Source organism: Euwallacea similis, unplaced genomic scaffold (assembly GCF_039881205.1).
Source record: "Euwallacea similis isolate ESF13 unplaced genomic scaffold, ESF131.1 scaffold_49, whole genome shotgun sequence".
NCBI classification, from domain to species: domain Eukaryota; kingdom Metazoa; phylum Arthropoda; class Insecta; order Coleoptera; family Curculionidae; genus Euwallacea; species Euwallacea similis.
The window spans coordinates 178,901-195,212 of record NW_027098674.1 but is presented as its reverse complement, the minus strand read 5'-3'; the positions used below and the strand labels follow the sequence as shown (position 1 = coordinate 195,212).

Here is a 16,312-nt window from a genome sequence, read left to right as displayed (position 1 = left end):
AAGTTCCCGAGAAGACCTAAATACCCCACCTTCCACCGACTTTCCTTTGGAGGATACCAAAGTGGTAGCCCTCACCCAACCCATCTAAGAAAAGGATTTTTCTGTAGTCATATTGAACTATATTATTTTCCTCTATAACTTTTTTGGGAAAATACTTGAAATAAACAAAATTCATTCACACTGTTAAGGTATTTTGAGTCTCCGTAGAGAACAAGAAACATACACTTCTACAGAGCAGTGAGAATTTTATTGAGTAGGTCCTTATGGTACGAGTGGGAAAAGTGAACTAACTTACAAAAACTAAAAAACCAGGCCAATGCAATTGACCTGCCAACTAAGGTTCTTAGAATTAGACAATATACATGTGCAAGCAATAAGAAAGAACTTTCACCAAGAACTACCCCAGTCTGACATCATTAATAAAGGATTACCAGATGAGTTAGCATATGGCCCTTCTTAGAAAGAACCCATAAAATCTCTAAATTCTTGCAACATGAACAAAAACAAGCAGAAACAAAACATTCAAAGTACAAGCAGTGTCGCATCATAATTTCAACACACACTATTGATAATCACAAGAGATTACGAAGAATCTCAGATCAGGCTCATATTGGTTTCGTGTTTCATGGCACATATTAGACAATCGTGAAGGGAAGGAAAGAAACAGATATAGGATTTGCATCCTTTTAAAAATTTCGCAACTTGAGAAAAATATTCATTGGTAAGGCGACAGTTATTTGCGACATACTGTATAATCGTCTGACGATAATAAATTATAGCATTGTCCTTTTATTTAGTTAATATTTTAATTCTTACATATATATAATTATATACAAATTATATTGGTATGTAAGTAAATGCCTAGTTACTAATTCATGACTCTATTATAACTTTAGTCTATAATTACTATTACTTTGGTCACATTGCAACAATAGGTTTTCATCCTTGATAAGAAAATCTATTCGATTTTGATATCTATATATTTTATAATTTAATTTACTTATATTGTATTAATGACTGACCTCGGAACACAACTATTCCTTGAAACCAAGGGACACTTAATGGCAATACAAAATCACATTGTGCCGACCCAGAACTATCTGAAACAAGTCATTCGGAACGTAACGGTGACAAACGATGAATGCAGATATGGACGTAATACATCTGAAACTATTTAACACACTACCGGAGGCTATCAAGTGTTTGCAGAAATGAAGTATAAGGAGCGACAGGCCTTACACACATTACATCGGTAAGTAGCTGGTAAGCTGGGGCTTCTTCAAGTGGGCAGGATCCCCTACTATAAATACGTACTGGAGTCTGTTTTGGAGAGTGAAAGCTATAGGCTGTACTGGGACCATACAGTTCTTACAGACCGCATGGTAGGTCACAATAGACCAGACATAATACTTGTGAATAAGACTCTTAGACATGCCGTCCTGATTTACGTAGTCATCTCGAACAACAATCTATGGACAAAGCAAAATGAAAAAATCCATAAATAAAAAGATTTGCAGGAGTAGATCGGGGAACAATGAAGAATGTCGACATATATTTCCGAAAAAAAATCTGACTAATCTGAAAGATCTGGGAGTTGGCAAAAATTTAACGCTATGCAGAGGGTGGTGCTCTTAGCAACAGCGCGTACTGTGCACATATTTTTAGAAAAGAAGGCACGGCACAGTCCCATCTAAGACCTACTATCACCATGCAAGCCCTATCTTATATTAATCATCCTTTTGATAGTTATGGTATCTGGGACGAGGCAATTCCCTCCCTGCCTTCGCGCGTAAGGGGAATGAAAAAGCATATTCTTGTAACATGATAGTTAAAAATAATTCATTAATTTCAATTTATAATTTAATAATATACAGGGTATTTAAAAACTGCGCGACACTATTTCAGATAAGTATTTTCTAGTGCAAAATAAAAAAAATAGTTCATATAAACATGGGTCCTATCTCAATCAGCGGCGGAGTTACAGGGTGTCAAAGTGTAAGAAAATATTAGGTTTTTTGTTATTTTGATTAACCTATTACAGATAGAATTTTTAAATTTTATACGCGTACTAGGTAATGGGTGCTGCTTAAAACAAGACTAAATTACCTACAACTACTATAGAGGGTATTGCATTTTCTGAGGTCTTGCTCCATAAAATCCTTTAGAAAAATTTGCTACTACGTCGCTGACGTATTCTAATATTTTTCTTTAATTCTCTAATCTATTACCTAAATTTTATCTCTCTTGAGTTTTGGTCGAATTATGTTCAGTTTCTTCATAAATTAATTATTTACTGAACTTTTACCTAGTATGCGTATAAAATTTAAAAGCTCTATCTGTAATAGGTCAAGCATAATAAAAAAAAACCTACTATTTTCTTACACTTTAACACCTTGCAACTCCGCCACTGATTAAGATAGGACCTATGTTCATATGAACTTTTGACTTTATTTTACACTAGAGAATATGTACCTGAAATAGTGCCGTACAGTTTTGAAACACACTATTTACAGGGTGTTTCTAAAAATGTGGGCAATATCTCGGATATGAAAAGTATTCGTGAAAAGATTGTGTTTACGCTTATAAGTTGATTTTCAAAAACTTACCCCTACGGAAAAACAACCCTTCAAAATTTTATGGCGAAAATGTTATTTTCTAAATAACTTTTCTTCCAATACATGAATTGTAATGAACTTTGGGTCACTTGTGTATCATACCAAGATTAATAAGATAGGATCTAACATTTCTTTCTACATGTTCAGGGGGGTGGATGGGAGGCTACGCTCAACTTCTTTACCACTAAACTTTTAAGATCTTGGGTTTTTTTAACCGTAACGTGGTTTATTAGATTTCTGGCGTATCTAAGAAAAAAAAGGTACTTTTGGTTGATGCACGTAAACTGAACCGTTGTCCTGAAAAACAGCATTTTGTAAAATGATGTATTTTACAAAAATAATAGAATTTTGCGTGCATTTTTTACTCTATCACCTAGATATTAAAATAAACAACATTTTTTTGTGACAAAACTGTGAAAAATAAATTTATTAGTTTGATTTTGTACTTCAGAGAGATATTTCTTGTGGCGATAAACTTGAAATTTAAAAATCATTATTTATTGAAAATGGATTACATATTTAGTCAATATGTCAATATGTATTTAATGTATGGTCTTGCGGAATGTAACGGTTTAGAAGCCAGAAGACTGTACCAGGAAAGGTTTTTTAATCGTAGAATTCCAGATAGAAAAACATTTGAACGTGTTGACAAACGTTTACGAAAGACTGGTAATTTTTTTATATGATTCAATGAATAGTTATTTATTGCAATGTATTATAGGAAAAGTTGCTGAAGTTGCTACTAACGCCGGAGTCCAAAGAACTGTTCGTATACCGGCGTTGGAAGAAAACATATTAGATGCCGTATCTGAAAATTCTTCAACTAGCGTTAGAAAATTAGCAAGCCAATTTGTTACCTCTGAGAAAACGGTATTTAAATTTTAATATTCTTAAAGAGCAACTGTTGCATTCGTATCATGTTCAAAAAGGTCATGATGATCATGATGATCTTCCACGTCGATTAGAATTCGCAAACTGGATGTTACAACAACACACGAATAACAATAACTTTATCGGAAATATTTTGTGCACTAATGAAGCAAGATTTACCAGAAACGGTATCATTAATTCGCACAACTTACACACTTGGTCAGCTTAAAACCCTTATTCGACTGTAATTGGCAAATATCAGCATCAATTTAATTCAATTAATATACTATATATAACATCTTTATTTCATTATGAAACAGGCTATCGACCATTGTGGTCTTTCCGCCCGTGCCATAGATTAATTTTATAATTAATTGTATTATATAGCTTAATTATACCTATGCTACATGTTTGTCATAATATGTGTGTTAATTTAGCCAGTATCAACATAAGAAAGAGGCAAAAACCCAAAGGAGTCAATTCCTTTAATTATTAACATATTCCAGTCATGTGGATTCTGGAAAGGTACATATATCGGGAATGTCTATCTGATCTTATGAGTGAAAGAGGACTTAGTATAGTTCAGTTGTGTGAATTGTTTTTCCATTTTGTTTGTAGCAGCGTCAGTCTCAGTTATTTGTGTCATTTATATCTTTTCGTACAGGTATTCGTTTGAAGGGTTGTGTAGGGAGTTATGGCGGTGTCTAATTTCTATTATTAGTCGAAGTGCAATTTGTTCTGTGGTTTGTATGTGCTTTTTCGTCTTGTTAGGAGCATTTGCCCTCAAAATATGTCCGTAGTCGAGAAGCGGTCTACAAAATGGATTTGTATATTTTGGTTGCTGTTCCAGTACGTATTCCTCTGTCTTTGTACGTAAGTGCTTTGAAGTATTTAGTTCTTTTAATGATTTCGGTTCTTATGTTCTGTGCCTGTTTTGTAAATTTCAGTTTCTGGTCTAGTATTTTTCTTAAGTATTTTACGTCTTGTTTTGGTGCCGTTCTGTGTCCGTCCATTAGAATTGTTGGGGAGTTATCTTTAATTCGCTGATGTGGTAGTAATAATTGATTCTTTGTGGCGTTCGGTGTTAGTCTCCATCTGTCAAAACATTCTATCGTTTTGTCTGTTATTGTTTGAAGTTTGGCTGCGGCTTTTTTGTGTTTCTATCGTGTACGAGTGCCGTGTCGTCCGCATATTGTAGCACATACGCAGTTTTATCAAAGTATTTTTTGTCCCATCTGTTTTCATTGTATTTGTCATGGCAGTATATGTTGTAAAGGAAAGGTGAAAGTGGCGACCCTTGTGGGGTCCTTGTTCGGGAAAGAAAGGAAAGGATAGAGTGTTATCAATTCGTACTTCCAATTGTCTGTTTTCCAGTAGGTTCTTAATTGTGTATAGTAAGTATTTTGGTATTTTAAGTTGGTGCAATTTGTATAGGAGTCCTTTGTGCCAGACACTGTCATATGCTTTGTTTATGTCCATAATCAAACAGGTTGATTTATTGTTAGAGAGGTGTGTTGTTTGTATATTGTTAATTAGTACAAAGAGTTGGTGTATTGTCGAATACTTCCGTTTAAAGCCAAATTGATAAGTCGGTATGTGTTGTCCGATCAGTTTTTAAAGTCTGTTCTTTATAATATGTTCGAATACTTTACTCAACACTGGCAGTAATGTGATTGGTCTGTAGTTTTTTTTAGCGTATTGTCCAATCCGCTTTTTGGAATTGGAATAATAATTCCCCTTATCCATGTCTCTGGAATTGTGTTTGTCGCAATGCAGTTGTTGAGCAAGTCCAGTATGGTTTCATGGGTCTGTGGAGTCAGGATTTTTAATACTTTAATTTTAATATTGTCTTTGCCTGATGCTATATTTTTCATGTGTGTAAGTGCTTCGTCATATTCTACATTCGTAATTGGTTGATATGTACATTTTGCCTCGTTGATAAAGTAACTATCGTACCAGTCATTTATTTTCATCCAGTTGTGTATATCAAAGTTAGGGTTATTTGAGGTTGAAAATGCTTTCTGAAAATGTCTGGCAAATGCGTCGGCTTTGTCCTGGTCCGTGTGCTGTTCTGTCCCGTTTTCCTTTATTGTACCATTGTTATTAGTTTTTTTGTAATGTGATAGTTTTTTTTGCCAGTATGTTTTCCCTTTGTCCCGTTCAATTTCCTGACAGGTCTCTAACCATTTCTCCTATCTAAATTGATATATCAGATATTTAATATTTTGGTTAAGACTGTTGAGTTCCTTTTTTAGTTCATGGTTTTGAGTTGTTGTGTAAAGTCTATATAATTCTCTTTTGTTTTTGATCAGTCTTAAGATAAATTTGAGTAATGAGTGTTGGTAGAAGAAATTTTGTTGTCGTGGGGTAAATTTTTCTATTGCTAGTGAGATATGATTTTGTACATTTTCTATTGAGGTGAGTTCTGTTTGTGATTGTATGTGTTCGTGTATGAGTTTCCGTACTTTATCTGTGTCTGTTTTGTTGAGGTCTAGTTTATGTGCTTTGTTCTTCTGAGGAATTGTTTGAGTCTGCTTAAGCTCGATGTTAAATGTTATTGCTAAGTGATCCGAAACAAGTTCGTTTGTTAGTTGTACGTTGTTTATGTATTTGTAAGGTTACTTGTATGAAGAAGTACGTCTGGTGTTAAGTCTAGATTCCTCGGCATAAGGAATGTGGGGGATGTATGTTGTTTTACAAAATCCGAATTTGTTGAAATAAGACGTTTTGTTTTAGTTAAGGTTGAAGTCTCCTATAATTATCGAATATTTGTATAGGCATGTCTTCGTTAGTATATTTTGTTCTATGTGAGAGTGGGGGTGTATGTATACTAAGAAAATATGGATGAAGTCATTCAGGTAGGGAACGATGAAGTGTAGGCAGTCATTCAGGGGATTATTAGGGGCTGGGGGGTTTGCTTTACCCAGTTTTATTTTCCGATGCATCAGGGTTAAGGTACCACCTCTGGCGTTGTTAATAGTATTCCCATGCTTACATATACATATAAAGATAATATGAAATTAGATGCAGATGATATTACTGTAGTTCAATATACAGGGTGATTCAAAAATTCATCACGAAACTTAAGGAGGTGATTCTACATGATAAAATAATGGTAGAGTCTCATATAATTTTTATTCGAAACGTGATTGGTTTTCGAGTTACAGTCCGTTAAATTTAAATTTTTTATGTTTGTTATTTTAAATTATTTGCTCATGCAAAATCCGATATGACTAATATTTGCAGCATAGACTAAGTCGATTGCTCCCCATTCTTTTAGTAAAAATTCCATTCGATTGTGTGCCACTAGAGAGCACTTTACCTACATGGAAAATTATTTTTCTGCCATATTTTTTGACTTTTGATAGCTACACTCGTTTTTAACAAGTTATCCAAAAGAAACATACAAAACCTTTGAAAAACGTACTCTTTATTTAACTCGTTAAATCTAACCGTTTAGATGTAAATCGTCTTTAAAAATTATTTCGCAAGTCAATTTTGCCCAATCGATTACCACCAGCTACCAATTTAGTAGGTATCAAATTATACTAAAGCTGTCAGTTTAAAATAAAACATCAATACGAAACTAAACAAGATTCTCAAAATGTCCTCCATTTTCTTCAATACATTTCCTAACACTTCCAAAAATGCTGCCTAACTCGATAAAATATTCCCGGTATTTACCCAAAAAGTTTAGCACTCCTCTGTTATCCGTAAACGAAGATCCTCGACGTCAACGACCAGAGTAGCATACACCAATCGCTTTAAATGGCCCCAGAAGAAGAAATCCATAAGATTAAGGTCTGGAGACCTCGCTGCCCATGCCAATGGCCCATTACGTCCAATCCATCGCTCTGGATACGCTGCATTCAAATACTCACGTACAGGAACAGTAAAGTGGGCGGGGATCCATCTTGGAGAAGCCACATGTCGGCCCTTATATCCAATGGTACATCTTCCAGATACAATGGGAGTCGATTTTGAAGTGTTTGGTCCAAATTTGGCCAAAGAGGGGTGACGGCATTGGCGGGAATGGCTCCTGTGGATGTTTTAGTGAAGAGAAGGACGGAGACTTACAGCAAGGGACCACAGATGGAGACGGAGGCAACAGAGAGAAGGTATAAAGAATGGCAGGAAAGGTGGAGAAATTACAGGGGGTGGACGACAAATTTTGTAGTGAATGTTAGAAAGTGGGCAGAGAGTGGATTTGGAAACTTCGATTATTTCGCGATGCAGGCAATGACTGGTCATGGGGTGTTTGGAGTATATTTGAAGAAAATAGGGAAAGCAAAGCAGGGTGTCTGTTGGTTCTGTTCTGACAGGGATGCAGTGAAGCATACAATGTTTGAATATGCTGTATTCCGGGAACATACACAAATGGCGAAAGAAAAGTGTGAGGAGCGATTAACGGTGGAGAATATAGGGAAGATTATAGTTCGAAGCGAGGGGGATTGGAGTGCCGTGACCAATATGTTGAGAAGTATTATGAAGAAGAAGAAGGAAGAAGAGAGACGAAGAGAGAGAGGGGGAGAACAGGCAGAGGGGAGAGGCCGTGATAGGGGAAAAAGGAGAGAGGGAAACTGAAGAAATGCCCGGAAGGGCGGTTCCAGTGAAGAGGCGGAGTTTTTTTAGTGGATATTGTATCACTGAGTCCCACACAACCCGATTGGCCAAACAACACAACCGGGAGTGCGTAATATGTATTTTTCTCTGGCAAAAAAAAAAGGTTAGTTCAGGTTAGTTCAGGTTTCCCCTTCTAGTGTCTCCACCTTGTCGTGGTGGGGGGCATATGTGACCCGGGGGCCTGACAGCTCTTTCCGGGGACGGGGAGAGTTGGCGGACCGGCGAGGCACAACAAAGAGAGACACAAAAACGTAGAAATGGAAAGTGAGGACAAAACTCTGTACCCCAGGCGGGTAAAAATCCCACCACCGGTTCCGACCGGGTGCAAACCCCGGTGGCCGGTGCTGGCCCCAAGGATTCTGGGGGGGGAGCCAAACTCCCTGGGGAATCCCACGAAGAGTCTACATGGAGAGGCGTCCCTCAGAGCCCTCCATGAAATTCTTCGATGGGCATGGAAGGGGACTGGACGACACAACACTGATAGGACATGATGGGATGATGGGAGCGGGGGGAACAAAAAGAAAGCTGGGGGATGTGACGGTTATTCAGGGAGAGGAGGCGTATAAACGAAAGGAGTGCGCGGAGGTGTTTATCCTACGGGACGCCATGGATAGAATGGTCGACTTGATCAGACAGTTGGATGGGAAGACAGGCTGTCCGATGCGCTGAAGGAGCGGTGGGACGCAGGCGCGTATTCTGCCACCGAGATTTGCCAAGGGGATCCGTTACAACACGGGTACGGGGCGGACCTTGGTGTCATTGTGGGGGCGGAGTCTAGCCCTTTCACGGGGAGGGTCTTGGAACTCTTTCCGGAACTGGGAGAGCTCCACGACGCCGAGTGTGAAGAGGGGGGAGGACGTTCCCTTCTTGTGCCAATCGTGCAGGATGCGAAGGAAGGGGGCGCTCGAAACTAAGGAGAGGCACGTGTTCTTCACGCAAGTGAAGAGCACGGGCCCCAGAGAAGTGCTCGGAGCTCTCCGGGCACTTTTTATAACAATGGAAAGGGAGGGGAGAACATGGGTCATCATCCCGCTGGTTCCCGGGGCGAACCCCTGGGAATTTAGACGTCTGGTCGAAATAGCGGCCATGGATGGGAATGAAGGCTTGATGGCTATTTATATACGGGGAAGTCAGAGGGGGGTGCCGTTCCTCGTGCGCCCGCCCAAAGGGGCGGAGACAGAAGGGATGAAGAGGTGGTGTTCGTCTCGAAAGAGAAGGGCGCCACCTATGGGGAAACCCAAAAAAAGGTGCGCGCTTCAGGAAGACCCGCATCAGCGAGCTCCTCCTGGTGCTTCCACAAGGGCGGGGGGGGGTAGGTAGAAGAGATCCGCTCCATCCTCGACCACGGGTTAGGGGCGAGGCGAACTCGAACGGAGCTTGGGTCTAGGTCCTTAACCTTCCAGGTGACGAACTTGGACGTCATTGCGACCGAAGTTGAGGTGGTAGAGGCGGTAGCTTCCGCGGCCGCGCTTGCGCCGGGTCAGGTCAAACCGATCGGCTTGCGCAAAAGCTTCGGAGGCTGCTAAACTGCCACCCTTCGAATCAGTGGGGGGGATGAAACGGTGGGCAGGGCCCGGAGGGTCACGGAGGTCCGGGTCGGCATCAGCAAATGCCGACTGAGGGAGATAAGGGACTCCGGGCGCTGCTACCGATGTTGGGGCGAGAGCCATAAGGCCGGTGCATGCAAAGGCCTGGACAAGACATGCCTGTGCGCTAGATACGCCAAAGAGGGGAACAGGGCCGCGGAGTGTAAGAACTCCTTGTACTGCCCCCTGTGCGATGCGGACGGCCACAACGCGGGTGGTCCAAGTTGTGGGGTAGGAGCCAAAACGGCTCCCAAGTCTGCGCCCTTGCAGGCAAAAGTAAAAGGGAAGGACGACCGCTCTCCCTCTCCGCCCAAAGGCGGGGGCGGGGAGAAGGGCCCCAAGAAGAAAAATAAGCGCGACATACTAGCCTCCGACCCTCCCCCCTCGGGAGGAGGGAGGGAAAGTGAAGGAGAAAGAGATGGGCGGGTTGCCCGATCTCCCTCTCCGCCCAAAGGCGGGGAGGAGGAGAGGGAAAGTGTGAGTGCGGACACGCATTCCCTCCCTCCTCTCGAGAGGGGGAGGGATCGCAGCGCGGAAAGTGGTTGCCGCTCCCCAATATTCACCGAGGAAAGGATGGAGACCGAGGAAGAGGCAGACGGCGCCGACCAGCCTGGATCCCGGAGCCTCCGGAGATCAGGGAACTCAGATGCCTCCAAATCAACCTGGACAGGAAGAGGGTGGCTACCGATTTACTGCATCAGATGATCAGAGACAGAGGCGTCAACGTTGTACTGGGACAAGAACCGAACAAAGTGGCGGGAAATGAAATTCAGGATCGGTGCGACGACGCCTTCATATGGCTAGCCAACCATGTAGAGGTGAAGTCAATCTATAGGGGGCGGGGGTTTGTAGCCGTGGAGCTGGAATGACTTACGCTGATTTCGGCGTATTTCTCGCCGAACAAGGGGACGGCACAATTTGAGGTCTTTCTCAGTAGGTTAGAGGAGTACGTGCGGGGTCTGGACGGCAGGAGAGTTCTCATTGCTGGGGACCTAAATGCTAAGAGTGGGCGGTTCGGCTCCCGGGCACAAAATGCCTATGGCCTGTTACTGGATGAGTTTCTAGACGCGGGGGAGTTCGCCCTCCTTAATCACGAAGGGGAGTGGACCTTCGGGAACCTGAACGGGAGATCACTGATTGACATAACTATAGCTGTTGCGATTACGTCAGGCATAGTAGAAGAGTGGCAAGTGGAGAGCGAAACAGAGAGTGGGAGCAGGCACCGGTACGTCTCCTTCTCTATATGAAGAGGGGGAGAGGCATCAAGGGCCAATTTACATAGGGAAAGTAAGAAAGGCTGGTTAGTGAACGCGAGTGGACTGGAAAAAGTGCGGCAGTACGTGGCGGAGAGCATGGGCACGGACGTGGCTGATGATCCTGAACGAATATAGTGACGTCTATGATGTATGTCTTCGCAAGAAGAAGGTTGGTGGAAGTGGTACGCGAAAGGCTGCGTAATGGTGGAATGAAGGGATTGCACAAAAGAGAAAAGAGTGTGTGAGGGCCCGGAGACGAGTTATGAGAGAGAGAGGTAGGTGTTTGGTCCAAATTTGGCACGTGTACGTGATTGGGTCGACTCACCCCTTTCGATACGATAACCGTGAACTACGTAGATCGTGGACTGGATTGATCGATTATGAAGGATCACCCTGGGTTCGCAGTCTCAGAGACACTGTTTTCGCGTATAAAATAAACTAAACCTTCTTAACTTAACAAAGGTTTATTGGTAACATTAACAACTATACAATATCGAGAAATGCGTTATTTAAAGAATGTTGACGAGAATCTAGCGCGTACGAGTCCGTGATGAAGTAGCGAGAAAAGAGAGCTTCTTCAGTTTCGCATCCTCCTTAAGTACTGATACGGAGGTGTAACACCCATAGACGTACTCCCGATAAGGCCCCATTAGTGGCTTCTAGGCTACCTTGTCGCGTTAAAGCATAACACTTAGAGGCATGATCGCTGGGCTTTTATTGGAGCCCAACCATTGTATTCGTTTGGCGGCACCTTTAATTTAGATTCACAATGTTACTCCGACAAAGAATAGTGCTGGAAATCCCAAAATCACAAAATAACTTCCCTCAACCGAAGATGGGTGTTAAGCGCTGGGAATTCCAACAGTATTACCCAATGGCTGGGGTTGTCTATGAGCGTAATATCAGTTTCTTAAACTCACTTTGAACATTTAAACTAATAAATAACCCAACCATAATCCGTGATAAAACAATATGTCGCAAGTCCTAACAGTAGGCGCGATGCAAGCGAATGGGAAAGGGGAGAGGATGAGCTGAAAGAGGCAAGAGTAGCCCTCAAGGTGTCCATAAGGAATGCCAAAAGGGAGTCGTGGAAGAGGTTCTGTGCTGACCTGGAGTCGGACGTCTGGGGTCTCGGGTACAAGATTATGGCCGGGAAACATGGACACCTCAGGAAAAGCCACCTCTCAGAGGCAGAAATGCTTCAGAAGGTGGACGAGCTATTCCCGACGAAGGAAAAAGTCTGATGAGCTATAAGAGAACCTGGAGGCGAGGACGTTGAATGGGTCTTAATGGAGGAAATTCAGCAGGCGGTCGGGAGTCTCAAGAGCCGCAAGGTTCCAGAGTTGGACGGGATACCCAACGAGGTCTTGAAGCTATATCTTGGGGCAGTGCCCCAGGATATGGTTGGCTGCGTTAACCGCATCTTGACCTCGGGCGTGTTTCCCAAGGTCTGGAAGAGGACTCGACTGGTCCTGGTGGAGAAACCGAAGCGAGACCCGGACGCGGAGCCCAGCTACCGGCCCATCTGTCTTATTGACGGACTGGGGAAGGTGGTCGAAAAGGTGGTCAAAACCAGACTGCTGGAAGAAGCGACTGCACGCGGCATGATTTGCGAGCGGCAGTTTGGGTTTCTGAAAGGTAGGAGCACCATGGACGCCATAAAGACGGTCATGCGGATAGTTGAGGCGATCAGGGGGAAAAGTTACACGCACGCGGGCTTCTGCGTTATGGTAACTATCGATGTTAAGAACGCGTTCAATATAGCATCGTGGGACCTCACCATCGAACTGATGAGGAGGTCACATGTGAGCAGGTACCTGATTGACCTGGTGCAATCGTACTTGTAAGACCGATTTCTGGAGTTGCCTAACGGGGAGGTTCGCGAGCTGTCGTGTGAGGTTCCTCAGGAGTCCGTTCTGGGTCCCGTTTTGTGGAATCTGTTCTATGGCGAAATGCTGACGGTGGGGTATCCAAAGGGTGTCACTCCGGTAGCATACGCGGATGACCTGGCGTTAGTCGTGGAGGCGTAGAACGGAGAAATCCTGGAAGCGAGTGTCAGGCGGGCTATGGAACCGGTCGCCGCTACGTTCCGTAGGAAAGGCCTTAGTATGGCGACCGATAAAATCGAGATGGTGCTCTTGGCCGGACGGTGCAAGCTTTTTTTTTTGTGCCCGAGGACGTGGAAATCTTCCAAAGACACCCGACCTAGTAGTCCCGCGGCCGGGCAGTGTGGGATTCAACCGACCATTACGTCGCCCGCCTACTCACTAAAACCACCTCCTCTCTTCTTATGGCCCCGGTATCGTCTGGTCAGCATTCCTTCGGGGCGCCTGGTCCTTCAATCTGTAGTCCGCTCCTCCAGCCTTTTTCTCCTGATGCGCTCCCTCTCATTCTTCCTGCACATAATCTTATATAACATACATTCAAACGCTTTCCACTTACTCTCCTTTTCCACAAGTTCGCTGCCAATTGTCCCTCAGTCCAGGTTGAATCCAGCCCCCCTATCCTCGGTTTGCTCAGCCTCTCACTCCGGACATCCCCAGAGTGTGTGCTCCGGGGTATTCGCGACTCCCGGCTCCTCGCAGAACCAGCAGCCGTCACTCTCTTCAACATCTATTCTGTGCAGGTATTTCCCGAACATACCGTGTCCAGTAAACACCTGCGTCAGTTCATACCCGGTCCTTGTCCATTCACATTCGACCCAACGTCTTATGCTCGGAACAAGGACCTTCATCCACCCATCATACATAGCCCATTCATTCATCACCCATTCTCTGGCCTCATTTCTGATACCTTTTCCTCTTTCCCACACCATTCTCCTTTCTTCCCCACGCAATCTGATTGGCGGGATCTTGGCCAGTGCCAACACCGCCGCACACGGGACCGTTCGATACGCGCAGGCCACCTTGATGCCACACTGGTGCAGCGTACAACAGCGCCGACGATGCCGGACGGCGCAAGCTGGGAAGTATGGGTCTGATTGTAGATGGAGTGAGGTATGATACGGCGAAATGCGTGAAGTACCTAGGGGTGTGATTCAGCAGGAACGCTCGTTTCGGAGAGCACGTCCGCCGAACTGCCAACAAGGTGGGGAGGATCGTCCAGAAATTGGAAGGAATTCTCCCCCGTGTGGACGGGCTCAGTTATGAGAGGCGGAGGGTCATGGTTATGGCGGCATCGTTGGTTCTGCTTTACGCCGCTCCGATCTGGCAATCGGAGTTGGCTTACCGGAAATACAACGGCATCCTGGAGAGGGCAAACTGCTTGCTCGCTCTTAGAGTGGCTTGTGCTGACAAGACGGCACTGAGTACGGCGGTGATGGCACTGGTCAAAATCCCGCCGATCACAGTGAGAGTGAGACAAAGGTGCATGAAAGCAGAAAGTGAAAGTGTGAGTAAAGTGGCAGAGTGGGTTATGAGCGAGTGGGAGAAAAACTGGGCGCTTTACGATGGGTGGATGAAGGTCTTCGTCCCCAGCATTAGGAAGTTATCCGGGTGAGCATGGGCGAGGTACGGGTATACGGTGTCGCAGGTGCTAACTGGGCACGGAGTGTTCGGGAAGTATCTGCGGCGCATAGGCATGGAGCGTAGTGGCCACTGCTAGTTCTACGGAAACGAGACAGAGGTTGTGTATGACACTCCTGCGTATACGTTCTAGGAGTGTCCTAAATGGGAGAACGATCGCGTGACGGCCGGTGAGGCAGGCCTCAACCTGGACCGAGACGCGATCGGCAGGGAGATAGTGGCGAGTGAGTACAAATGAAACTCATTCGCAAGATTGTGTGAGCAAGTCATGGAGGCGAAGCGCGTGAAAGAGAATGGAAAAAGGGAGAATGGAGGCTTGGTCCCCCGCGTCGGCGTTGAAGGAGAAGGGGTCGGATAAGGGCCCGGGAATAAATTCCGACCGCTCCCCCGAAGTAATACCGAAAGGTGGTTCCGGGAGGGTAAAATACGTTGGAAGAGAGGATTGAGGGTTTTAGTGGGTAGTCGGCATTTTCACTTTCAACCGGAGCCCCACACAGCCAGGCCGATTTACCATCAGACCATCAACGGCCTGGCGGAAGTGCGTAAATGCATTTCCCCTACCTCTATAAAAAAAAAGGTTAGTTCAGATTAGTTCAGGTTCCCGTGGATTGAGCAATTTATCGGATGCGTCCCCCGGGTGACGGATAGGGGAACGGCCAGGACTTCTTGCGAGGTCACTGGTTAGTGAGAGTAATAAGTGATGGCTTCAGCCTAAAAACTGCAAGTCCGAAACGAAAACTTCCACCGTGGACCAGCTTAACAAACCGTAAACAACTGATGGATTTCGGCAACGGGGGCAAGGATGTTTTCGGGGCCGGAGTGGATCAGATGAACGAGGATCCCTTCGTGGATCAAGTGGTGAGGCTACTATAACTCCTCCCAATTCTCGTGGCATGGTGCGCGCCCAAGGGATGCAAGTATGGGGGAAGCCCAATCCTCGGAGACCTCGAAGGAGTTCACATTGTGGACACGGGCTTGGCGAGCTCGCGGTACTTTAGATGAAATTATATTTCCCTCACAGAGTACACCTTCTCCTAACTTACCTGCCATCCTTTGAAATTTCCACTCGTCGGAGTATCCTGTTTTTTCCCCCGCTTTTTCAAGGAGCAAACCGTAAACAGCTGATGGGTCTTGGTGGGAATTGCAGTGATGTGGTCAACATCCGAGATAATTAGGTGCGCGAGGATCCTTAGAGGTCGTGTGGTGAAGCCACTATAAATACCTCCCAAATCCTAAAGTGGGGTGCGCGCCGAAAGGATACATGGCTGGATGGGAGTCCAGTTCCGAGAGGCTCCGTTGGGGTTCACCTTCATCCAGTGAATATAGGCGTGGCAAACCTGCGGTACTCAAGCTGAAATTGTACTTCAATCCCAAAGTGCGCTTTGTACATGTCGGAATAACGTTTGATGCGTTTTCCATTTTCGCGGAAAGGTATCTCTTTTAAAAGTCAAAAAATGAAAAGACAGACTAGCGAATTCACTACCCCACGACCGCTCTTCTGCTCGTCAATCTATTAACTACCAGTTCTTTGTCCCTGTTGTCTTAACTTTCCCAGTTGTGGTGAGTCCTTCAGAACTGTGGAAAAAGTACTTGCTAGTCCCTATTACAAAGGAACCAATAGTTTAGTGTCACCCAAATAATTAGCACACATGGCCACTTAAGAGCGTCGTGGTATTAGTGACCTCGCTCGATAATGCTTTTTCTTAAGAAGGCTGTCAGCCTGCCCTTCATTTTATTGACTTTACTAATATTCCATGTACAGAACTTAAAAACAAATAAATCTCTGTCACACACTTACCTTATCCTTGTTGAGAAACCACCTCTCCGGAGTGTCTTGA

The 16,312-nt window shown here is 44.3% G+C and overlaps 2 protein-coding genes across 2 annotated transcripts; both read left to right on the top strand.

Moving 5' to 3' along the window:
* The first annotated feature begins 7,517 nt into the window (after positions 1–7,517).
* Positions 7,518–8,069, top strand: LOC136418940 (uncharacterized). The gene has a single exon (XM_066405144.1). The coding sequence runs from the start codon at positions 7,518–7,520 to the stop codon at positions 8,067–8,069; it is 552 nt and encodes a 183-aa protein (XP_066261241.1).
* A 5,851-nt stretch (positions 8,070–13,920) lies between these two features.
* On the top strand, positions 13,921–14,448 carry LOC136418939 (uncharacterized). Its single transcript, XM_066405143.1, has 2 exons — positions 13,921–13,946; positions 13,992–14,448. The coding sequence occupies exons 1-2, from the start codon at positions 13,921–13,923 to the stop codon at positions 14,446–14,448; spliced, it is 483 nt and encodes a 160-aa protein (XP_066261240.1).
* The last annotated feature ends 1,864 nt before the right edge of the window (positions 14,449–16,312 follow it).